Source organism: Carettochelys insculpta, chromosome 7, assembly GCF_033958435.1.
Source record: "Carettochelys insculpta isolate YL-2023 chromosome 7, ASM3395843v1, whole genome shotgun sequence".
Taxonomy (NCBI): Eukaryota; Metazoa; Chordata; order Testudines; family Carettochelyidae; genus Carettochelys; species Carettochelys insculpta.
The window spans coordinates 34,292,554-34,319,262 of record NC_134143.1 but is presented as its reverse complement, the minus strand read 5'-3'; the positions used below and the strand labels follow the sequence as shown (position 1 = coordinate 34,319,262).

The 26,709-nt window shown below is 42.4% G+C and overlaps 1 protein-coding gene across 4 annotated transcripts in view; it reads right to left on the bottom strand.

Annotated features, from left to right (window-relative positions):
* Positions 1-3,056: 3,056 nt before the first annotated feature.
* Positions 3,057-26,709, bottom strand: part of MCU (mitochondrial calcium uniporter) — a 127,639-nt gene continuing 103,986 nt past the window's right edge. Inside the window, exons 2-8 of one of the 4 annotated variants that reach the window (XM_074999503.1) lie at positions 18,212-18,281; positions 12,844-13,014; positions 12,585-12,689; positions 11,017-11,177; positions 10,016-10,222; positions 6,530-6,646; positions 3,057-3,272 (exon numbers count right to left, since the gene is read on the bottom strand). In XM_074999503.1, coding sequence (XP_074855604.1) covers positions 3,105-3,272; positions 6,530-6,646; positions 10,016-10,222; positions 11,017-11,177; positions 12,585-12,689; positions 12,844-13,014; positions 18,212-18,281 — 999 coding nt within the window. In that variant the 3' untranslated portion in view covers positions 3,057-3,104. Of the gene's footprint in view, positions 3,277-6,529; positions 6,647-10,015; positions 10,223-11,016; positions 11,178-12,584; positions 12,690-12,843; positions 13,015-18,211; positions 18,282-26,709 lie in introns of all 4 variants that reach the window. The other 3 variants (XM_074999504.1, XM_074999505.1, XM_074999506.1) reach the window with 3 other exon arrangements.

The window sequence follows — 26,709 nt, the reverse complement described above, 5'->3', positions numbered from 1 at the left end:
AGCTAATGCAAGCAGTACTACATTAGGCAACATTGGCTATGCTTAAATTGGTAGCAACTAGAAATTTCTTTACAAGCTGTTTGGCTTTTAAACACAAGAGAAATTATGCACAAGTACCAGATCACCGATGCGGCCTAGGAATGCAAGGGAAAAGTGACAGAAAATCTGCACACAACTTTGGAAGCTAAGTATAGCTAAATAAAGGGGCAGGAGCTTGGTTTTAGCACCTCTCAGACTGTAACAAAGATTCTGGTATCCTTCGCCATGTGTCAATCAGATGTGCATTTTGGTGGGGCTAATGGGCAGGCAGAAGTAGTCAGATAAGTACAACCTGCAGCAGGGATCTGAGATTTACAGGAATATCAATACTAGTCCAGTAGATTATAGAATCAGTAACTTCATCTCACTTCTTTCCTCCCCCACTTTGACTCACTTCTGAAAGATGAAGGAGGTAGGAAAAACTTTCTTCCTAGTATTGCCCTGTCTTGCGATAAGAGATTTCAGCTTTCAGTGGCTACCAAAAGTAGATCAAGAATACTTTTGGATGCCACTTCTGCACAATTCTCTGTGTAAAGTATGTTCTAGATGGGTGTGACCGGAATAGGGAAGGAACTAATCTACTCACACAGTATTGGAAAAAAAATGTTACTGTGACCACACAATTAAAGATTATAAAATTGGCAGCGAACTATAGATGGGTAAAAACAGATCAGTTTTTAAATCCTAAAAGGGGCTGAGTGTGTGAATACTAGCCAGTAATGTATTCCAGAACCAAACAGAAGAAAACCCCCGGGAATCCCATGTGTTGAGATTGCAACCTGAACAAACTAAATACGCTGCATTTTTACAAACAGCCATGAGTAACAGGTAGATGTCGTCTCAAGCAAACTGCAACACAGACACTACAGTCTTAACAGTAAGGATTTTAAATCTTCACCCAAATCCAATGTAGAGCCTATAAAATGAAATATGCTGGGATAGCTTCACATCGAAGGGCACAGGCTGCTGCAGTCCAAATAGCTGCACCCTGAATATAGTATTATGCTGCAGTTCCAGCTTGCCAAAATGTCCCCTGAATTCCTCAACCTCTACAGTGATTTACAACGTTCACTGCATTGGCACAAGTGTTGACAGAAGCATTGTTGATGGATCTCACATGTGACATAAGATGGTGACAGCTTCATTTGAGTCTAAACGGGAACGCTGTCTGCCGGCATCAAAATGGCCTCAAATGACATAAGATCAGGGAAATGCAATTTGAATGAAAAGAAACAAGAGGAAAATAGGAGGCTGGCTGCAGTCTGCGGGATGCTTTCCCTTCACCTGGGGAAAATAAAGATTTCTAAGAACACTTGAGTTCAAAAACAGAATAGTTATTTATTGTTCAGAAGTACATTGCTCTTTTATACATATTTCATAAATGATACAGGATTTTACACATGTTCAGTATTTGCTTTTTTTGTTTAAGTAAGGATTTTTCTCCATGCCCCTCCCTCACCCCAAACACACAGCAAGGTTTCAGCGACAAGACTGTGTTCATTTTCTTTCCATTTAAAACTCAGCACGCAGACTGGCTAAAAGAGGTAAAATAACCCACATAAGGTAAAACGTAAAGGCAGGAAATATGTTGGGGAGAAAAAATTAGAAACATGCATCCATTCAGTCCAACATGCCACCGAGTGAGGAGAGGCAGCAGCAATCCCATCAGGTTTTCCATACCTGCAAGGCACCTGGCATCATGAATATTAGTTTGTTTCTTTGTTCTCTTTTTTAACGTGATTCTCCAAAAGCTGGAGCCTCTTGCCAAGACACAGAAGACATAAAAGAACGAACTGTCCAGAGAAACCCCCATCTATTCCGTATGGAGCCCTATTCCCACCTCCATCCTGTCTCCACAAAATGTATGAACAGGAGGCTAGAGAGAGGAACTGATTCTGAATGCAGTTATAGTGTATCTGCTTAGAAGGCAGCTAGTTTCACACAAGGTGGAGAACAATAGGTTGGTTCTCCACCCCACTGGATGTTTTTTTGTTTTAAATAGGAAGGGGGAAATGTATTTTGCCACCCCTAAGAAATCCTGACCCTGAGGCATCAGAGTTGATTGAAACCTAGCTAAATAAAGGAGTGAGCTAGAAAATCAAAGTGGAAATCTGTATCTTTTGCTACAACAGTCTTGGCCTTCGACAAAGCCTCCAGATACAGCATGGTGCTATAAAGGTGACCATTTATCCCATTACGCAAGCAGTCGAACTATCAAATTTAATTATTCTCATTCTGAAGCTGCTTGGTTAAACAAGAGTCATGGTTCTGAGGTAACATTCTAATCCTTGAAATCTTAAAGGCTTGGTCATGCAGGTGGTTGCCAGATTTGCGGTGGGAAAGAGGGGACCCATCCTCCCTTAAGACCGAGTATAAAAACTCCCATGCAATGTTGCCATTATTTCTAGAAGTAGCTCTAGGGCACTGGGACAATCCACAGTTGAAGAAGGCAATAAGGAATAATTCAAAGTGTCCATTGTCAAACATTTAGAACAAAGATGATTCTATTTTTGACTGGCTAAAACTCAGCATAATGAACACACGATGGAAGAAGTCAGTGAAGGGAACGGGGCGCAGGCAGGGGAAACTCATGATTTTCAGCAGGAAGCAGTCTTGCAGTAACTTTATAAAAAGGACACTAGGTCGGACCAGGACTGTGTGTTAATGGTGATGAAGCTCATCATCTGAGCACAGGCCATCGCTCCAGATGGCTTGTTTGTTTTTTGGTGCGCTTTGTTACTTGTGTGTGCCAAAAATCAAAAAAGGAACATTTAAAAGAGCTCAGCAGGCTGCTGGTGTGTTATTGAGAGGCAGACCCTGCAAAGCTGGACGAAAACAGCAGCCCAGCATTACATTCTTATTATGAAGCCCCCCAATCTTGGATGTATACATCATTTTCATCCAGATACAAAGGCTTGCATGTGACTGTATTTGTCAAGCCCCTTTGGAGGTGAACATTCCACAATGCCCAATATTCAGATTTGAGTCTGTGTCCCCCCCCCCCCACCCGCCACCGATGGTCCTCTTTTGTTTTAAATTATAGGTAAAAACCCTCCACCCCCACACTACCTCCCAGCTTCCACCTGCAATGCTTTAATTAAAAAGGCAAGAGCTATGAACAGATTCTCTTTTTGCTGGGATACGGACATTTTTCGCTGATCAGTCTTTATCATCAATTTGCTGCACAGGCAGGTGAATCTGCAATGGGTCTCGAAGCCTCTTAAGATCCAATTCTGCCTGAAAGTAAAGACATAGTATAAAGAACAGATTCCTTAAACCATCTTCATTAGTGCTTCCCCCACCCCCCACAAATTCATGCTCTGAGTGCCATAGGAGTAAAAATCCAAATAGGAAGTCTTAAGTCACAGTCTAAGGGTATGTCTACATGAGGAAATTAGTTCAGATTTGTTAAGGTCAGTCCATTTTTTTTTTTTTTTTTTTTAAAGTTGAGGGGGCATGTCCACACCTGTACATAAATAGTAACAGAGAGGAAGCCAAGCTAGTCTGTTCTGGTCTGGCTATGGTCTGAAGAAGTGGGTCTGTCCCACGAAAGCTCACCTAATAAACTATTTAGCTAGTCTTTAAAGTGCTACTTGACTGCTTTTTGTTTTGATACCTGTACATAAAGTTGATGAAGTGTGTCCCCATTATATTTTCCAGGTTTGACTTTGTCAGCAATGCACTGTGGGCACCTATCCTACTGTTCCTGCAGCCCCATTGCATTGTGAGTTTCTGTCCCAGTGTATGATGAGAAAATTTTTTTTTTTTTTTGGTGGGTGTAGGACATTGGCATTCCCTGGTGCACTTCAACCTTCCCTTTGGAAAGCAAAGGCAAGAAGTGCTTTCGTGCCCTTTTTACGTATCCTTGCAGATGCCCCTGCAAGGCTAGCATGGCAACTGTGCAGCTTAAAGCTGTTGTGGAAAGGCGTTCACACACACTTCCATACGTTCAGAGCCTAAGCAGCCATGAGAGTGACGAAGACTCTCATACGAACATGGACATATACGAATGTGAAACACTGGAGAGGAGGCATGGGGAGATGCTGGCTGAACTTGATGCTTTGTACACAATGGAGCAAAGGTTCTGGTGCCACAAAACAAGCTCAGGCTGGAGGGACAACATTGTTCTGCAGGTACGGGATGACCAACAGTGGCTACAAAACTTCTGCCTGTGTAAGGCCACTTACATGAAACTTTGTGAATTGCTTTCCCCCATCCTGAAGTGCTGCGATACCAAAATGAGACCCACTCTGACAGTTCAGAAGCGTGTGGCAATTGCTCTATGGAAATTTGCAACACCAGACAGGCACCAGTCAGTGGGCAATCAATTCGGAGTGGGCAAATCTACAGTGGTGGCTGCTGTAATCCAGGTAACCCAGGTAATCAATATCCTTCTGCTACCCAAGACATTGACTCTAGGAAACGTGCAGAGCACAGTGGATGGTTTTGCCCTGATAGGGTTCCACAACTCTGGCGGGGTGATAGATGGAACACACATCCCACATGACCATCTCGACACAGAGTACATAAAGCACACGGGGTACTTCTTCATGGTGATACAGGTGTTGGTTGATCACAAAGGTCATTTCAGAGGCTTCCTGAGAAATCTCCTCAGAGGTATCAACAGAACGTTCGGGGATTGTGGTTGGGTCACTCCCTGGAATCATGTAGCTGCTCTTAGAAAGAAGCATGTTTGCAGAAATAACTCAATGTCCATTTGCTTCCTTTGTCTTCTGGTATGCCTGCCTGAACGCTTATTTTCACATGGCACTGCTGGGTGTCCCTGATGTACCCTTTTCCTCCATGCCCTGTGAGATGTTTGCATATGTGTCTGCATCTCTTTTACTGCTTCATAGTTTCACCAGCACAGATTCATTCCCCCCCACAGCAATGAGGTCTTGAATCTCCAGCATGTGCCATGCAGGAGCTTGTTTGAAACCCTGAGAATTCATGGCTAGCTGAGCTGTTCTGTCTACTCTGCTCACCATGCTAGCCAAACAGGAAATTAATTCAAATTTTCCCAGGCTGCTTCCTGCACACCTGGAGAGCAGTGGAGCTGAAAGTGATGGTCAGAGTGGTCACACTGGGACATATCAGCAAATCCGGAAAGTCAAATTTCACAGCGTTTTGTCTCCACTACCCTAAGGTCAACCATGCAAGGTCCAATTTGTCATTATTCCTTATGAAAAGCAGGAGTACAAAAGTCAACCTTAGGAGCCCTTAAAATTGATGGACTGGCCTCTGTAGTTAGGACTGATTTGCTACAAATTGAAACTAAGTCACTGAAGGCTTTCTATACCTTGCGCTCTACTCGTCTGTTCTGGTGCTCAACCATTACAAAATTAGCTCAACAGAAACCAGAATGCATTGAGACAAACCAGTGTCTAAAAAACAAACCCAAATGAAAAATCAAGTAACTTCCAGTGGGTAGCCTTCGCAAAATGATACTCAAACACTATCATCTCTGCTGAACCAGAGACTGTCATTTTTGTTGTGTTTTTATATAACCACTTGCAACCTCCTGGGCACACATGACATGCCCTATAGTTTTGTACAGAAATCTGCCCTCTACACCTGTGCTGGTATATAAGTTAGTAGTAGCAGCAATAAAAGTCCTCTATTTTTCTAAGTTATCCTGGGAGGAAACAATCTAGTACAGCCACAGAATGAACTGCCAGACCTGCAGGTTAATCAAGTCAGCCTGTAGCACACATGGAATTACCTAAGAGTGGTAGGGGAAGCAAGAGCCTATAAGCATCAGGCCACATACTGAAAGTCATTGTAACCCTCCTACTGTCTTCTAAAAGTGCCCCCTCTGCTAGCAGCAAAAAACAAATGGTACCTACTATAGAGGGCCCTTGATGACTAGATGCATCCAGGGAGACATGAACTGACTGGATAAAAAGTCTTCAGCCCTCAGTAGATCCATACTGCATAGAGCCGCCAAAGGGGTGGGAAGAAAGGCAAAATGAGGTAACTGCCCCAGGGCCCAGCAATTCAAAAGGAATGGGGGCTCCTGGCTGACCCGCTATTTTGACAGTAGCCAGAGCCCCAGGGTTTTTAAATTGACACTGGAGCCAAGTGGCACATTCCAGAATCCCAGGTGGCGCTGACAGGCTGGCAGGAGAAAGCTAGCTAGCTCCAGCATCACACTTTCTGGGAGCATACCGCAGCCCTCTCATCCACCTGGGCCACGGACCTGGCAATTCTGTCCACCCTCCTTACAGTTTGTAGATGGACAGAAGCAGAGAATGATGAAGTCTAGACTAAGACCCTCAGAGGCACAAAGTGCTCCAAGAACCTCTAAAAAGATGCAAGGCTTGTCAACAGATACACGGCTCATCCATCGTACTCCATCTCGGAATAGCAGTTCCATCGGTTTGCTTATACATAGCGCATACCAACATATTAAATCCAACTCACTACTGGTTAAAAAGCACAAATGGAGGAGGGGTTCTTTTCTTTTCACTTTGACAAAACTTTGCATTACCTGAGCAATTGCATCCTTGAGTTGATTGTATTTTTCTAGGTCAAAACGTGTCTTCTTGGCTCCTTTGTGGAAAAATATTAAGTACTGTCTATCTCTGGCATCTGGGTAAACATACTCCTGCAGAGAGAGGTGGGAAGGAATGGGGAGAGAGGCAGAAAATAAAAAAAACTGTCCAAACCCTGGCCACCTTTAGATCAGCACATATTACATTTGCTTTTGGAGAAAGAGGGGCCGAATTGTTACTGGTGACTGAAGTGTGGGGTTGCTTGCTAAATACCAGCAGCCACCTTTCCATTTCTCCCAACACTTACCTGACCCTGAAACTCAAATCTGACTTGCCACAGTCTTCCTTATGCCCTCAATTTGGGCTTCTTTTGAGAAGGAAGAGTTAAGTATTCCACACCAACAAACTGTGGGATTCTTTTGGGATGCTGGCACAAATATGCACATGTGGTGGGGTGTGCTTCCCCCATACTGGGCCTGTAAGTGCTGAATTAGGCCCAGGTGGGGCCCAATCAGCCAATTAGGCTGCAAACAGAGGAGCTGGAGGGAAGGGGGCAAGGTAGGGATAGCTCAGTGGTTTGAGCATTGGCCTGGGAAACCCAGTGTTGTGAGCTCAATCCTTGAGGAGGCCATTTAGGGATTGGGGCAAACAGATGTCAGGGATGGTGCTTGGTCCTGCCAAGAGGGTAGGGGGGCTGGACGAGATGACCTCCCAAGGTCCCCGCCCACTCTAAGAGATGTGTATCTCCATTTATATGTGTATATATAGCTGTAGATTAGAGACAGGTCGTGACAGAGCAGCTCACCTGAGGGACAGGAAAGGATTCTACAAAAGCAAGGACACTAGCAACAGAAGGGGTAGCTAGAAAAGGCTGTAGTCATGGAGGGCAGTTATTGCAGGTGGTGGTAGGAGAAGGGCAATGGCTACCCCAACTGCTTGACCTGGTGCCACCCTGGCAGCACCAGAGGCCCCCAGGCTCCTTCCATCCATCCAGCCTGTTCCTGGGGTGGCAGATACTGGGGCAGGCTTCAGCTGCCTCAGGCGCATCCTTGGAATATCGTGGAAGGACAGAGTGTCCCACACTACTGTCCCTGAGCAAGCTGGAATCCCAGCTAAGCACACCCTCTTCAGGCAGCGGCGGCGGCTGCGCTGGCTTGGCCATGCCCACAGGATGAACGATGGAAGGATCCCAAAAGACATCCTGTATGGCGAGCTAGCCTCTGTCAAAAGACCTCCCGGACGCCCCCAGCTGTGCTACAAAGATGTTTGCAAGAGACACCTCAGGGAAGCAGACATCAAGCCAGACAGCTGGGAGGAGCTGGCAGACGATCGCAGCAGATGGAGGCAGGAACTATACAAGGGCCTTCAGAAGGTTGAGTTGAGGATCAGACAACTAGCAAAGGAGAAGCGAGCCCACAGCAAGGACCTGCCAGACACCCATTACATATGCAACAGATGCAGCAAGGACTGTCATTCTCGTGTGGGTCTTCACAGTCACAGCCAACGCTGCAAATAAGGATGCCAAACGGAACTACGAAGGGCGTGTGCCATAGTCTATGTAGACTGAAGGATGCTACTACAACTTCAGCTGCACTGCCAATTAGCTTCCCAGAGCTCTTAAGGGCTTTAAGCTTCTGAAGCTGGAGTATTAGGTTGCATAGTGATCCTAGAAGATATCAGCCCCTGGGGGGCACTCTGCACTAATGAGGTGGAAAAGCAAAGGAGCATGGCAGTCACGTAGATTGCAGAGGATGCTCTAGTTCCTTTGAGGACTTAAAATCCTTCAGTTCACCATGATTCCTTGGCATCATGGGGTCACGTTGCCAACGTCAGAGCAGGAGAAGGTAACATTACAACTGTGCCCAGTATTGCTATGCTTTGTGCAGAAGTGAGTAGCACTGAAGGCAGCTATGCCAGTGAAGCTGGTACCATTACTACTGGTGCCGAAACCCTGATCTTGAGCTAATCTCAAATGCCCTAAAGGAGCCAATTTCAATTCCCAAGGCAGTTTCAGAGCATGAGTACTAGGCTTCCTCTGAACTCAGAGCAGGCCGCAAAGCCTCCACTGAATGAGAAATATGAGGCAATCAGATGACTTCTTCCTGGGAATTCGAGCTGGGGATATGCCTCAGCTTTTCCTTTTTCTCTGAGGACTCCGATTTAACAGTTCTAGCTGACTCCAAAGCAGCCATGGTCTTCAAAGACTCAGCATGGGAACTTGTGCATGTGGAAGTCACCAGGCAATAATGGATTGCAGGGAACCTTCTCCTGAAGACTTGTACTGTCTGGAGTGAAAGAACAGCCCAAAAACATTTCCAAATGTGCTGCCCTAGCTTTTATGGTCTTTTAGAAAAGGACTTGCACACTACCCATGTGTGTCTGTCACCTGTGTGCTTCCCCTAAATGAAAAAGGCATCTTGTGCACCCATCATTTATTGGAACTGCTTTGCAAACCATGGCAAGACAAAATCAGGAAGCTTAGGGAGGGGACAGACATGAATAATTCCAGCACAGATACAGATAAACTCCTGACCAAAAAAACCATTAAGAAATTTATGAGAACTAGCAATCTGCCAACTGACAGCTAACAAACCATCTAAACCTAATGAACTCTAATATGTACCCACACATTTACTGAGAAGCAAGGTAAAGAGCTGTATACTGTGAAGCTTCACCTTGGAGTCCTGGATATTGAGAAGAAACCTCAAGGCAGTTGGACCCACTGTCCTTCAGTACCTAGGGTACAGGAGCACAAGAGCCCTTCAGAGCATGTATTTTTTCCTAATGGATACTGCTGGCTGAGAGAGTTTGGCAGATAACATGGCATGCATATGCATTAACAGTGGAGTATATACAGGCAAGGACTGGAAGAAATGCAGATCTTCAAACAGGTGAGTAGGAATTGGTTTTGCTAGAGCCTTGGGGTGCTGCGAAAGAGGGTGCAGGCAGGGAGCACTGGCAAGGAAGAGCAGAAGCTAGATGTGCACAATTGTACTTCTTATCTACCCCTCAAAGTGCTTTTCCTATTAATCTTTGAAATACATTGGAGATCATAGGCCAGATAAATTTCCTACTTCCTAAATTAAGGAACATATGGCAGTAAAACAGGACAAGAATAAATCTGGCACATGCTTCTAGCTTTCCCGCAGTGCTCTATAAGCTAAGGACCCTCCTTGATCAATCTCCAAGTAATTCACAGCTAATCACATGTACAGAGAACACCTACAGAGAGTTCTCTTTTATCATGGCAGAATAATAGCACACTTCCTCCACCAGCTATATACCCCCTCAAAAATGAGTAGCTACAGATCCAGTAACAGACGAGGGTCACTTTAATGTCCGTGCCAACAGCAATGAATAGGAAAAAATGTGTGTGTAGAGAGAGGAATAAAGGAAGCATGAAAGTAGGTAAGAAGGTGTCCAAAGGGCACGTTTCTCAAAGGTAAGCCCGTCATTAAGACAACACAGAGGGCAAGTCTTACCTGACGTGTCATTACGAAGTAAGCATACATAGCCATAGCACTCCCATAGGTAATAAAGTAGGTGACTGGCTCCATAATGTCCCAAGAGTACTCCCACCAGGTAAGGCGGGCCAGAATCCCAAACTGAGTGGCCATGTAGGCCAGTCCACCCCACAGAACCCAGGTAGTCCTCTTCTCTGCTTTTCTGCTGATTTCCATCCTGACCTGCTGGACACAAACAGTTTTGTATTCTCAATACCTGATGGGTTGAGACAGTTGTTCTGAGTGTAGCTAAAAATAAAGCACTACTTTCTACAAAAACTCATTGGTTTTTGCAGTGCTTAATAATTTATGCAGAAAGAGCTCAGGGAGCAAAAACTTAGCCTGTCTTGGGTCAACATCTCACATTTACTTTATTTAAGTTACAGATACATAGCCAAAGCATCATTTATATTCTTATCAGAAACATAAATGGCTATGTATGTATAAGATTGTCATCGCTAGGCTGTGAGGTATTACTTTTAAGATAAGGTGTTTTAATTGTTGGTTTATACTAAAGGCTGCTCTGGAGATGGTTACAGCCACATACTTTTACTGTATCAAAATATTGTTTTGAAACCAATTGGCTCAAAATATTTATCCGTCTATCTTGTTTGATTTGTCTTTTCTTCCTTTCTCTTACTAAATGAAATAGATAAATGGTTTTAAAATGGCAACATTTTTTGCATGAGTGTGGGGTCTTGGTCTGGGGCCAACTTAGAAAGCAACCTCCTTTAAGGTCCCCTTTAAAATTTAGGGTACTCTTTAAAATTATTTTATTTTCAACTCTATGCAGTGAATATTTGTTCTGTGAAGAACATACACATGGCATTCTACTCATTGAGTGTGCCCATCTTCATGTTTCAATGGTTTTTAAAGCTGAATGTACCATTAGTGCCAACATTTAAAATGACCTTTACTATAACGATGAATGTAAATGGGCTCAGTGGATAAGTAGACTTCCATGGGATTTCACACCTCACCTTTTCTAGGGGTGCTAGCTGCTCTTTGAGGTCCTCGAGCCGCCCAATCAACTCCTTTTCCTTGTTCAGCTGGTGTTCCTCAATGCATAAAGTGGTGTACAGCTGCTGAACCAATGTCTTCACATCATTCAGCGTGGTTGCATCTTCATGGCTTAAGAGGTCTAAAGAAGAAGGAGGAGACTACTTTATGTGCCTTTATCCACATTGATTATCATTTACTCTTCAAAATAGTAATGGGACTGAAGGGATTTGCATTAGTCTACATTCTTCTGGCAGAGAAAACTTATGAAACAGTCTATTGGAGATCTGCAGCACTCTAATTTTGAACAAGTTATATAACTTTCTAGAAAGAAAGCTATGCTTCACATTACACACACCTAAAATTTGATACCAAGGTCCTCTGTGCCCTGTATTCAAATATTGCAACATAGCCAATTAAGAGAATATTTTTTATCCCAGGACCAAATATGTACTACAGTAGGATCTCAAAGTTCGCAAACTTAACGTTTGCGAATTCAATTAATAGTGAGCGACTGAGTGGCTGCTTCTCTGGGGCATGGAGTACTCACAGTTGCTGCTTCCCCCGGGACCCCAGGCAGGGGCCACTAGCAGCCACCGCTTCCCAGGACTACCAGGCAGGCTGCAGTAAATGAGTCTTATCTAATGAAATACTAGCCAATATACATTCCATGCAGCAAACTTCAATTTCAATATTAAAAATGATAAATCAAGCAGAAGAAAGCCATGAAAAGTAAATGTTAAAAAATTGGAAGCTTATTTTTAATTCTGCTAACTTGCATTATGCCTTAAAATGTTCCTCAGTATTAATTTGTAAATAAAGTAGACCCCCGACTGACCAGCACAGTAGGGGGGCTTCAGTGGTCCTGTGTGTGCACCCTTAACAGGTATAATGGAACTCCCCCAATTTTCTGACTAGCTAACTTCAGCCCTCACACTGACAAAAGGCTGGTGCTGTCCCTGTTCGCAACCCTCAACACATTTCGCTGAGCTGATTTCACTAGCATCTTTCAACTGTCAACACAACTTTGGTAACAGTTTTGCTGGTCAGATGATGCTACCTCTACTGATCACGAGTGGTTGTTGGGCACACTGTAGCTGCCATATTCAGAAAAAAAAATTTCATAGCTTAAGTGCTTCAGTTTTAAAAGCAGTCACGTTTTGGATCCAAACTGAAGCTACTGGAATACTTCACTCTCGTATTTAAATTAATTGAAAAAAAAAAAGCCTAAAGCAATTTCTCTAATTTTTCTTTATTCATTTCTCTGTTAGTCGACATGTATCTTGAGACCAGGATGTATGTTAGTTTATGACCACTTGACGCTATAGAGACTTAAACATTGAAGTTAGAACTTCAATTGGCTCATTAGACAACAAGCGATACACTTTAGAAACAACCTATTTTTATATAAATGTCCTTCATAAACCCTTTTTAAATGTCAGCTAGGGTCTGTCATCTGAGACACTGAAGTAGCTCCTTAAATAATAAGTTCTAATTTCCTACTAAATATTTCTGAAGTTATTTTTCAGATGCAACAAATGGGACTTACCTCTCTTTGGTGGTCGAACATGGTATGTTAAGTCATTGATGACCAGTTTAAAGTCATCCAGGAGTAGGAGGTCTATGCCAGTTGAAGAAGCTACTCGCGTGCCATCTGCAAGACAAATCACAGATGGACTAATTAAGGATTAGGATCTAGACATGTTCAAGACATGAATTTTAAAAAATCTTTAGGGTGTGAAAAGGTGCCATAGGTGGATGGAATAAGGTGATGTGTATAGTCCAGTGGTTTGCATAAACACCCATACCTGGGGAGTAGATTGCGACCCGATCAATTCCCCGATCCTCTGCCTGCAGCTGTTGTAAGAAAACTCCAACAGAGTCTGAGATAGGTTTTAGTGTGAACTGGCAACGCTCACGCCGGGATGGGAGATTCACAGAAATCACCGGTAACCCATTTTGGTATACCACTGTCACATCTAGGAAAAAGAATATTAGACTCAAGATAGTCCATCTCCAGTACACACTATAACGAAAAGTACCTTGTATAACAGTTCTCTTTCTAGCCCATGAAGACATAGCAAGCAAATAGATTTGAAGCTTTAAGTTTTGAATTACTGTTTACAATTACAGACAAAATAATCAATCTTCTGAAGGGGATCCACAGTTCTCTCCCCGTAGGTTTACAGGAACCATTACATTTCTAGTGCTTTGCTGGAAAGACTTACAGTGGAACGTGATTCTTGGAGATATGATGAAAGTACAGCTATTGGATAAAATTGCACGGTAATTAACAGTAGCAGTGATAAAAAGTATTATTTAGTCTGAGCACCAACAAACATTTGACATTTCACAAGACAAAATAAATTAGTTCAAAGACACTACAGCCTGAGAGACAAAGACAAATCACACACTAGGAGACAAAGCAAAAAAGATATGGTTTAGAGAAGACATATTTTTACTCTGATTAATTCAATTTTTCTCTATTTATATTGAATGAATAAATCAGCATTAAGGATGACCAACAGGAGGTCAGTCAGAACTCTGAAATCAGAAGCAATATCCATCCATTTTCTAAGCTAGAAGACATTCAATCTAATATTTATGGGTCCCTATATCCCTCACACATCGAAAGAGGAAGGGGAGCAAAAATAACACTTACACTAAATTATTGCATAAGCTAAGCTGGAGATAAACACATTTTCAATTTCCTAAGCATTCTGAAGTACATTTTGACACAGGTATATGAGTTAAGGTAATTATTTTATTATTTGCATGATTACAACATCCATATTGTGCTAGGGGCTGTCCACACACAGAAAGTCCCTGCTTCAACAGCTACAACAAACAGATGGGATGAGAGAGAGGAATAAAATAAAGCTGCCAGCCTACCTATTTTTAGTTGATTAAGTTTTCCAAGTAACAAAGAATGGGAAAACTGAAGGTTAGTAGCATACATCCTTAATAAAATATGCAAGACTCCACGGCCTTTGATTCTTCTCAAGGTTTTCATTTTTCCCCACCTTTGCTCCAGTACACAATATTTATGATGACTGAAGATGAAATCCAGGCACACACAGTACACTTTCTAGTCCCAGATTAGTTTATCTGTAGCTCAGGCCTTCAGAAACTGCCCTCACTTCAATTTTTTTTCTAATTAAATGTAATTAAATTGCTTCACATTCTTAGTGTTGATGTTCTTAAATAAGTTTGAGGACTGCAAATCAAAATTGATTTCAGGAGTGTCTGCACAAAGGGAGAAATGCACTGATTTAAGTGAAGCTATTTAGAGACTGACTAGTTACAATTATATTGAAAGACCATTACATAGACAGTTAGGCTGCTGATATGTCTTACGCAGCGTTGCATCAACACGGGAGGCAACAGATGCCGGTTATAAGCTCTTGCTCAATTGGCGTAGAGAACGAGCGCCAGGTGTTGCCTTCGACGGTGGGAGAGATCCTCACATCTCACTGGACAGTCACCGCCCGCCTCAAGCTGGGCAGCCCCCAGCCAATAGGGTACTGTCCTGCCACAGTTCACCTGCCTCGCTGGGTGCGTGAGGCTTAAGGTTCCTGAACCTGACAAGTGACTGAAATTTGGGCACCAGGACGCTGAGCTAAATAGGAGGATCAGAAAAGCGGCCACAACTCTGTCCAGACTCAGCAAGAGAGTGTGGAACAACAACAAGCTGTACACTCACACCAAAATGCAAGTCTACAGAGCCTGCATCCTCAGCACCCTCCTTTATGGCAGCGAGACTTGGACCCTCTATGCCCACCAGGAAAAGAGGCTGAACGTCTCCAACTTGCGCTGCCTCAGGCGCATCCTTGGAATATCATGGAAGGACAGAGTGACCAACACCACCGTCCTCGAGCAAGCTGGAATCCCAACCATGCACACCCTCCTCAGGCAGTGTCGGCTCCACTGGCTTGGCCACGTCCACAGGATGAATGATGGAAGGATTCCAAAAGACATCCTGTATGGTGAGCTAGCCTCTGGCAAAAGACCTCCTGGACGCCCCCAGTTGCTCTACAAAGATGTCTGCAAGAGAGACCTCAGAGAGGTAGACATCGAGCTGGACAACTGGGAGGAACTAGCAGACGACTGCAGCAGATGAAGGCAGGGGTTACCCAAGGGCCTTCAGAAGGGCGAGATGAGGATCAGACAGCTAACAGAGGAGAAGCGAGCGCACAGAAAGCACACTAAGGACTTGCCAGACACCCACCACATCTGCAAGAGATGCAGCAAGGACTCTCACTCTTGTGTGGGTCTTCATAGTCATAGTAGATGCTGTAAATGAAGTCCTCAATTGAAACTATAAAGGGCGCGATCCATAGTCTATGCAGACTGAAGGATGCCTACTACTACTACTACTCCTCCTCTTCACAGGTTTTAAAGAAAATGTATCCATATTGCCTTGGGAAAGTATTTAACATTAAAAATCACAGGCCTGTCAAATTAATAATTAAGGCTCAGCATTTAACAAAATTACTTGAAGGAATAAAAGTGAAATGCCAAAATACATGGTGAGAAAGTCTAAATCATTCAATGTCAGAGGGGTAGCTGTGTTAGTCTGTAGCCACAAAACCAATGAGAAGTCCTGTGGCACCTTATAGAGCCACAGATTTATTGGAGAATAAGCTTTCGTGAGCCATGAAGCATTTCGTCAGATGCATTATTCAGAACTCATCACATTATGCACAAGTTATCCTACATAGTTGCACAATTTTATCAAAATTACACTCTTCCTTCCTTTTGTTTACTCTCCCTTGTACATTTAAAATGGGTTATATCTGGTTTCTAAATTTAGATAGTAAACTCTAGTTTTATTGTGTGTGCATTTACTGCACACACTATATTTAAATTTGTACATGAAAACCATCAATTCATTACCACACCGGATCTTTCTGCACAAGCATTACAGCCTACAGTTGAGGTATACAGACATAATTAGACAACAACCTAGATTTCTTGGCTACATTTACACTACAGAAATCTTTCAAAAAAAGGCTCTTCCAGAAGATCTCTTCCGACAAAGCTTCTTTTGAAACAGAGCATCCACACACAAAAAAAGACAGATCAAAGGAATGACCTGCTCTTTTGAAAGAAAGGGTCCACCCAGCCCCTGCTCTTTTGAAAGAATGGGCCAGAGATCGAAAAATCAGGTCCCATGAAGACGGCTCTTTCGGGCCAGTGGAACACCTACACATTTTCCTTCCAAAAAAAAGCTTTCGAAAGGGTCCGCTCATCCTGAAACAGGAAAGGAAGAGCGTTTTTGAAAGTAGTGCTGCATTATTTTGATTTACTTTTGTGTGTAGACAGACTCTCTGCTGGATCTTTCAAAAGAGCCCCCTCCTTTCAAAAAATCGTTCAAAAGAACTTGCTAGTGTAGATGCAGTCCTTCTGCTTCCATTTGGTAGCATGAGGAGATTGATATATCAGGCTCTTCATTTCACTAAAAAGATTACCTTCTTTAGCAGCAGATTCCCTTGCCTTTATGTCACACATGGACACTACTGAAAAGTTTAGCATCAGAGTCATTTGGTTGTTAAAAAATCCAACTGTTTTAGTAATGAATGAATGACCAAGTCAAAGACCAAGTTAGTAAGTAATTGGTACAGCTGCACTTTAAGTAAGTTCACTGTTTATTACATATTTGTCACCTAAAAATACTGGGTATTGCATGTAGTTTTAGTAGAAGACTGATTAACATGAATTTTTACTGGCCAATTATATTCTTCCTTTCTTAAGGGTAGTTTTGTAAAAGTCGATATTAGAAAGGTTAAGCAGAGTTCTTCACAAATGACACAGGTCAAACTGTGACTGGTCTCTCTCATATTTATCTACCAATTTGACTAGCATCCCAGATCAATCTAAGACTTCTGGGCTATTAATTTGTTCAGCAGGAAATATTTGCAAGTTGGAGCACCTGTATATTTTGACCAACATGGAGACTCACCCTGTAATACGAGACTATAGATGTGTTCTCCCAAGATTTTTCTTCAAATACACACAAAACTGGACTACTAGCACAAAGACCTTTGGCAATGACCCCTTGGAAATTTCATCCATTTATAATTCATTGTTTTGGGTGGATGAAGAAGAAATGTATATTAATGTTTCTCTTATCTTGAAACTGCATGGCTGTATTGTGGGAGATTTCAGATGCAACTACTTCCATTGCATGTAGACGTAAAAGGCGTGTAACACACAACACATGCCCTATAAGATGGCCACAACCTGTACAACAATTAATCTAAATTTGTTTGTCAAAGATTGAGACAAGATTGAGGCTTAAAAAACATGAAATTAAAGTAATATTTATAAGATGTGCATTCATTGTACCAGTTTGTAAATTCTGATCTCTTGAAACGATAAATTCCTCTTCTATTTTTGAATAAAACATGGGTGACCCATGGTATTGCTTCCACAGCTTTCTCAGACCCCAATGACCTTGAAATATGAAGATGGGGTGAGACCCCCTCCAGCTATTTCAAAAGGAGCCTAGACTGACTCTGGAGGGAGCTGGCGTGAAAAGCTATGGCTTGTTTATAGGTAGGAGGAGAGAAGATTTAGGAAAAGCAAAAGTAAAATTATGTTGTCCTTGGGGTTCAGCAGCTCCTTTGAAAAATAGTGCCAGGGCTTGGGTTAGTGGCGCAGTTATGTGGCATTTGTAAGAAGATGCACGTTACCTTCAAGACCTCTTGTTCTCAAAAGCAAGTGAAGAGGGCTGCAGACATGATGTACAGCTTCTGGGCATGAATGTTAATCAAACCTTTCTGAAGCAAAGACCACTCTCTTGTCAAGCCATGGAACAGAACCGATGATGATGAAAAATCCTTTCATTTTCCTCCTTTCTCCCCAGAGGGAGGTGCTACCATTGTGAAGCAGAACTTGGGAAAACTCAGGGAAAGAAAACCAGCAGTTCCCCAGAAGGGTTATGTGCATGCATTTGTCCAAACGTCAACAAGAGATACAGGGGCAGCCTGTTTTTTTTTGTTTCAAGCAAGCCACCTATGAACACTATTTCATCGTGCAACTTCCTTTCAAGCCCCTGGAGAAAAAACTGGATTGCATCCCAGGGAAACAAAAACAAACCATCACGTATATCACACTGGGTGATTTGAGCTGGAAAGTCAGAAGAGAGACAAAAAACTGTTTGCTAGAACTCACCATCAGAGGGCACCACTGTACTGCAATGGACCACTCTCAAGCTCTGCCAGGGAGAAAGCCTCTGGTGAACCTAGAAGAGCCAAACACAGCAAAATGGAATGGTTACTAAAGGGCAAGTGCTGGGTTATGCCAGTCTGTCAGACTCTCACCCCTTTGCCTCCAACCTGCCTCGCCTCCAGGCATCCTAATGACATTCATCTCAGCACATCCTCCTGTCTACCACAGGGATGAGAGCAATTCAGCAGTATCTGTCTACAACAGCATCTTTTGTTACTATCTGTTATCCAAAAGGGTTTTACCCTCTAAGCCATGTTTACTTCTCATTGAATTTGTCCATCAAATAACGTAACTGAAGAAGACTTCAAAAGGGACAGCTTAGAAATCAATGTTTTTGACCTAACGGCCATCTTAACTTTAAACTTTTTTTTTTTCCAAAATTAAATTTGAGTCACAGGCAGAGAACGCAAGAAAAAAATCACATGAAAAGGTGAAGAGGAGTGGTAATGGTGGATAACACTTCAGAAAGACAAATGAAGCTGCAATATAATGGATAAATAAAATGACTTATGAAGAATTATAGGTTACATCATTTTGTTCTTTGGGTACATAAATCAACAAAACACAGGAAAATGTCATTTTTATTATTTTTCAGATAAGCAAGGTTGCATACAACCCCATTATCAGAATCCAGGACAGAGGGACAAGACCACTGGGTTGAAAAAAGACTGCTTTGAAGTAATCAGGAGAAAAGTACAGAACTGAATCGACTCACTTTTGTATGTATTGGTGTGACCTATCCTCACTAAGAAACATATATTAGTTTGTGGAGGAAAGCCTGGACTCAGGCTGATTTAAGCTACTTATTTCCATTAAAACTATATTCTGGGATAATCCCACTACATGTGTTTCAGAAATGCTTACTAGCAGATTACAGGACTAGCACAAACCTATCAAGTCCTCTATTTTGTAAATTATATGGCATTACCCAAGATATGAGCAACAGAAGTGGGGCTCACCCTTGGGGTGGGGGAACATCAACAGAATAAAAATTACACTGAGCATCTTAACTTCCCTTTTTCTTTTGAAAGCTGTTGCCCAAACTGAGTCTAGACCCTGATATTAGTGTCTTTTAGGCTGGTAGATACGCCCACCTGATGAGAACACAAAAGTCTAAAAATCCACTATAACTTATATTGTATGTACACTACTTTCTCAGCTTTGAGAACGCAACTCAATGCAAGTCAGTTTCACTTTTGCCTGTGGTCAGCTGCATTTTGAACATCCCAGAGTTGTATTTTGGAAGTGAACAAAAAGGAAATGGTGATTTTAAAAAGTCTGTCTGCATTTAAAAGAAATTAATTGAAACATTTACTGGGCTGGAAAAAAATCTCGCTTTTACAAAAAGTGAGCCAAATTTTGGGCCCAATTTGAAATTAGCAAGTCTAATTAAAAGCAAAAGATGAGTAGGGACAAAAACTTAGATAGTCGATCTGACCGCAGGATCCCAAGAGGAATACTGAATGTCCTCTGGCTTGAATTGACAAACAAGACCCACCCACCAAGTTATAAACATGGTACAATTTACGCTGAAACAAACTGCCCCAGTTCTCAATGTCCTGAAAACAGTAGTGTTCCCTTCTCTTTGCACTGGAAACTCCATTTGTCAAAAGATGTTTGGTTCATATGGAAGCACACAAAAGACTACAAATATGGCATATATGTCATGTCCTAGGTCAAAAGAAACTAAGACCCTTTGGAAGCAAGTTGCAATCAGTAACTTCATGCCACAATAATGCTTTTAAAATCTACATAAATTCCCACAGCCATCAGGTACGCAAAGATTATACTTTTTTTTTTTTAAAAAAAAACAAGTGTTCTAAAGACAGTTCTGACACTGCTCAATATTTCATTTTTATCTCACCCTATTGTAGGGCAGAATGAGCATTTTAAACGGAACAATTTTAGTTCTTCCCCCACTCCATATCTGAAGCTACAATCTGTTGGTAGAATCATTGTCATACTAACTGATTTTTCCAAGGCAATCCTAAATCCGATAGCTGTTTAAAAGCAGTTGCAAAAACCCTTTCAGGCCTGCTTTATCACTACTTCATAATCGCAATCATCAATCAAGTGTTTTTTAAAAAAAAAAAGAAGTCACTGATTGCCCTGATATGATGTGATTCCACGAAACCAGCGTCAAAAGTGGCAGTTGTAGAGGATGACTTTACACTAGGAGGATAACTTTCAGTAGTAAGTACGCAGCAGGGCAGACTAACTCTAGAATAGTGTTTCTGGAACCCTGAGACCTTGGAACACCAAACAGTAATATTTTTAATGAAAATTTTCTTTAAAAAATTGTGAGCCCAAAATAAAACACCCCCCCACCCCACCAAACAGTAACATCCATAGCAAAAACAAAATTAAGTAATTTAATCAAGTAGCACAGCAATGAATAAGTAACATTATACCTGGTTTGAATAACAGAAAATATATACCAGCCGTGTATTTTTCCAAACGCTTGCAGCACACCTGCAAGTTATTCATGGAACACTCGTGTTCCTTAGAAAACAGTTTAAAAAACGCTGCTCAAGAAACTCTTTCCCACTTTAATGCAAAATATTCTTCACTACAAAGGAAGAGAGAAAAGCAGCAAATTGTGCTGCATGTGCGCTGAACGGCTGTGTAAGGTAAGATGTATAGCTATTGCCCATTACTTTAAGATGGTCAGCACTCATTTTCACACACACAAATGACAAGGCCTCAAATCTGTTTTGTACCTACATATCTTCATGAAGTGCAAGCTTTCTAAATTGAGTCATACAGAATCAGTTTAGTTTTGAAACAAGCAGGACTGTTGATTAATCTCAGTTACCTCATGCGATTACAGGAAAAAAAATCAATTAAAATGTGATTAATTTTAGTTTTAATTGTACTGCTAACAATAAAATATCAATTGAAATTTATTGAACACTTCTGGATGTTCTTCTATGTTTTCAATTACAACATGTATAGTGCTCACTTGATTTTTTTCTTATAAATATGTGAACCCTAAAAAGCATAAATCAAAGAAATAGCATTTTGCAATTTACCTCATACAAACACAGGGGTGTAATCTCTATTGTGAACGTACATCTGACAAATGTAGATTGAGCAGATGCATGTAACAAACAAAATAAAACGTGTAAGCTCTAAAATGCTGTCCTAGTTCTTGGTTAGCCAACTGCTAAAATAAAACACATTTGTTTATATGCTCTTTGTCAGCAGGCACTGCAAGGTATTTATGTGCCAAACATGCTGAATATTTTTATATCCCTCCGCTTTAGAAAACATTCCAGAGGACATGCTTCCACATTGATTATGCTCATTAAGAAAATACCGTAAACCCTTGAGTTATGTGGGGGATGTGTTTCTGCAACCCCTATGCAACTTGAATTTTCGTTTAAATCGAGGGGAGCTGGGAACCAGGCTGCAGGCTGGGCTGGTCAGTTTCCTGGCTCTCAGAGTGGCAGAGAGCCAAGGAACCAGGGGTCAGTTTCCCAGGTCCCACAAATGGCTGGGAGTTGGGAATCTGGCAGCAGCCTAGCTCCCAGCTCCCCTTCACTTGCAGAGATGGGAAACTGAGCAGGGCAGCAGCCTCGTTCCATTTCCTGGCTCTAGTCAGTGGAGGAGAGCCAGTGATCAGAAGCAGCCCAGCTCCTCTCCGCTCCTTGAAGCCAGAAAACGAACCAGGGGGTCAGTTTCCCGACTCTGCAAGTGGAGGGAAGCCAGGAGCAAGGCTGCCCCCTGGTTCCCAACTCCCCTCCAAAATCTGAGAGGAATAAAGTGTGGAGAGAATGCTTTTCAAAGTTTCAAAAGAGCAACTTGCTAATGCAGAAGCTACAGAACCTGAACCACCAAAAAGGAGAATCTTCTGTTGGGGGTATGTGACTCAGATGAGTAAAACAAACACATGTTGTATTGTTATAAAGCAGAACATGTTGTTAGCATGGACACGTCTTCTGGCATGGTAGATGAAGCATGAAGGGTCATATGAATACCCAGCACATCTGGCATGTAAATATTTTGTGATGGTGGCTGCAACACCACCATGAGAACACCTGGCTTCACTTTCAGGTGACACTGTAAAGAAGAAAAGGGCAGTATAACTTCCTGAAAATGTAAAGCAAACTTGTTTGTCTGAGTGGACAAGAAGTAGGACTGAGTGGATTTACAGATGCTGATGTTTGATATCAATGGTGGGCAACCTATGAACACACCTTCCCCTCCCTTCCACCTTTCTCACATGCTAGGGGCACCACCTTTACCTATTCCCCCCCAGCACTTCCAGACCACTGTGACTTAGCTGCCTCACCGCACGGCCTGCTTCTTCTTCTCCCGCCCAGAACTTGAACTGCTGACTCTGCAAGGGAGGGGAAAGAGCAGGGATGAGGCACGAAACAGCCTATTCGCAGCACTCCACAAGTGCTAGGAGGAAAGTGCTGGAGCAGGTTGAGCAACCCAAGGCAAAATGGAAAGTGACACACATCTATACAAGGGCACAAGTAAAGGGCACACGATTGCACACAACACAGAGCTGGCAATTTAATCTGTCCCTAATAATGAACCACTTGGTATTGAAAAGGCAGGATAAAGAAGGAGATGCAAATATATTTTTGGGGTCACAGTTAGTGCACACGCCCAATTTCAGTCTTGTGGTCTGCTGAGATGGAGGGCCACTCACGTAGCCCTCTAACTAATCTGAGTTACCCATCGCTATTTTACATCTGTTCATTTCTGAATGCAGAGTTTTTAAAACATAATTCTGCATTTATAAGCTCAACTTTCACAATAGCTTGCACTTCAGTACTTGTATTAGGTGATTTGAAAAATACTATTTCATTTTTTCTATGCAAATATTTAGCAATAAAAATACAAACTGTACAGTACTCACTATATTTATTGTGTTGTCATTGAAAATCACTGTTTGAAATGATAGAAAAACATTCAAATATTTTAATAAATGATATTCTCTTTGTTTAACAGCAGAATTAATTGTGATTAAGTTTTTAATTGCTTGACAGCCCTAGAAACAAAGTTTTCCGTAACCCTACAAAGAGTTTCATTCTCTTCATTGAGTGCCATGGAAGGCTAGTTTTCTAAATCTATAAATCATTTTTGTAGCTCTGCAATTTATCAACATCCAGGTTAAATCACACATGACTTACACGGATCCCAAGATTCAGAACTGGGCTCAGCAGAATGAGGTATTGTCAACAGACCTTCAGATTTGAGAACACATTTGACTACAAAAAGGACAAGATTTTTAAATTCAGATAAAGAGAAAACCCCCAAAATCCCATTCCACCCAAATGTGTATTATTCAATAGGTTTACAGGGAAAAATGTACGAACAATGAAATTCAGACCAAAAAATAGCTCATTCCATACATCACTGATCATGTCAGGACACTTGACTGAGACCAGAGATGTTGGCTATGAACCGTGTGTCACACAATAATTATATCCAAGCTTGAACTAAAGTGCACATTTACTACCTTGAATTTAAATCAATCCATGCACTGGAGGAAGTCCCCCAGAAGTCTGCAACCCACTGGGATGGCACCCGAACGCATGTCTTGGATATAAAGGGAGACAAGAACCATGAATTCACTTTCATGTCCATTCTACCTTTGACTTCCCTTTTCTGTCTTGTTCCCAATGGGTTTTGGGTTTCACACCTCAGTGGGTATGTCTACATAACATTTTGGATTGAGCACGAATGAGCCTCCTAGCTTAAGTCAACAGAGTTGGGCTAGCAGGGCTCATGCTGTGCTCTAAAACTAACTGTATAAATGGAAGTTGTGGTCGGGGCTTTGAGGACTAGGGGTGGATTTCAGGCTCCAACCCTCAGCCCAAGCCACCACATCAAATCACTTTCTCTACAGCTATTTTGAAGTACTAGCATGAGCCCCATTACTGCAAATTTGCCAGATCACGCTGGGAGGCTTTCTACTGCTCAGTTCAAAATGCTTTAGAGACATACCCAGCGCTACTTAGCAGTTCCACCCATGCAAGTGGGGATGGAAGTGGTAGTGACGACTGGCTACTTGAATCTGTAATTACCAACTGTTTCCAGGCCTGCTCCGAGCAGATTTACGTGATACAGTGCTAACAAGGCCAGCACCTTGTCTACTTCATGCTTCCACTGACGCTAAAACAATGGTGGGGGGATGCACAGAAAAACCTCATTGGAATGGGAAGCCCGTGACCCCAACATGGAAGTTAACTGGAATGGTTGGGTTGTGTCTTGCAGAAAAATGCCCCCTACGCACTGCATGGAAACCACCATCAGCTATTGCGCAACAGCTGTCAGAAGGAGATTGCTTGGTAATGATTTTTTGGTTACTACTCTCTGGAACTTGATTTAAACAAGGGACCAAGACAGAGTGACAAAGACATATAAGATGCTTTTAGACTGATGTTATTACACAGAAAAAAACATGCCCACTGACAATCTAGGAAGCTTCCCAGTTGCAAAGTAATCTAGCTCCACTGAGAGCCAAGCTTCAGGCTACATGATTAGAATACCTGACACACAATGTGGGAGGACAGCACACATTTACTGGACAGGAGGGAAAAGTTAAAAAAGTTTTAATTCAAACTAGACTATACTTGCAATGAAAAATAGTTTAAACTTCAACATTACTGAGCGCACGCTGCAGTGTTCATGCCATCAACCCAAGAAGGAAATCTGTCAAATTTGAGCAAACCTGAAGTCCGATTTCAGCCAATTATTCTTTTCAACAGTATCAACTTAAAGACTGTACTGTTTGAAATTTCCATCAATTTCCCATACAAGTGTTTCTTTTCTTAAATTTCATTTTATTACTATGCCATAATACCCAGTGCTCAAAATGAGCCATAAGAAAGGGGAAAGCAGTCCCCTGGGTAAGGCTAGACAGGAAGAATCAGAACAAGGGGAAAAGTGGTAGCAGACACTAAAAAGAGGAAGGGGACTGGAGAGAAATTACCTGGGAGAGGGTGCATTGTGGGTGGGGCATGACTAGAAATTAATTTCAATCCCTAAAGCATCCTACTAAGAAAAAGCCAAATGCAAACCCAGAATTTCTACTGTTTTCCTCCTTGCCTTGGAGAGAACACCACTGGAAGTGGGCACAGGAAAAAAACAAAACCAAAAAAGCTTTAGAGCAGCAGGTGGAGACCCTATAATCCATATCTGGCCCCTGGCAAGGCTCGTAGCTTCTAGTTGCATGACAAGTCTTCAAGCCTCTGGGCACCTTTCCTCCCGCTTCTGCTCCCGCATGGCTAGAGCGTGAGCACTGGACTGACCCATTGCAGGGGGAATCCACAGCTTGTTGGGAAGCGTCAAGGCAGTTCCCCACTCTGACGTGCTGAGTGAGGAAGACGGCAGCTTGCAAGAGACCTTAAAAACACCTTGCCTCTATAGGCTTATGCTTAAAAGCTTTCCAAGGTCACCAGATTTCCCCACCTTTGGAGGTAGCTGCCATCACCCACGCGAGAAAACCCCTCTTTGCCACCCAGGAAATCACATTTGGGATGTCTCCTTCTGGGGTAACCTTAACCCTCCTTTAACTTGAAAACGAAGAGAACAGAAAAATAAACCAATCTCTGATCGGCATTTTTTCAGTCTTAAGCATGAATACACGGACCCTTCTCCAGGACACAGGAATCAAATCATTGCCTTAAAAAGGTGATTTATTATGGTGTTACAGAGCAACTAGAAAAAAAAAGCTAGACTGAAGCACAGAATTACTTCCCTGGGATCCAGTCATGTCAGTTTACGGGTGGGGGCGGGGGAGGTAGGGAGGAGGTGCATCAGCCAGCCTGAGAAGTCCTGTGCCAAACCCAAAATAAGAAAATAACCTGATAGTGTCCAACTAAACATTTCCTTTCCACTTACATATCCTTATTCCCAGATTTCTTTGAGGCCTGGATATTCACTAAATCCATCAAGCCTGGTGCAGACTCATCCCTCTCTTCCCCCCGTCCTCTGGCCACCCAAAAGAAAGACTTCTCAGTGGTAACTGCTTCAATTCAAAAAGCCCCCTCTCTCCCCATTGGATACCCTGGCTGCTGGTCAACAAAGAACCTATCATCTCTGGGTTTAATCCTTTACAGGCATTCATTCATGACAGGTCAGGGAGTGTTTTTCTTTTCTTTTCCTTTTTTTTGTGTGCTTGTTTGGAACTTATTTTAATGTAGATCCATGGCCTGGCCCGAAAAATGGTCCCACGCCCTACTTTAGAAAGACAATGGCTGTGTCTACACTAGGCCAAAACTTCAAAATGGCCATACAAATGGCCATTTCGAAGTTTACTAATGAAGCGCTGAAATACATATTCAGCGCCTCATTAGAATGCCGGCAGCCACAGCACTTCGAAGTTGACGCGGCTCGTCCAGACTGCTGATAAGAATAAGGGGATTTCAAAGTTGGTGGGTTCCTTTCGAAAAGGAGCCCAGTCTGGACGAGCCGCATCA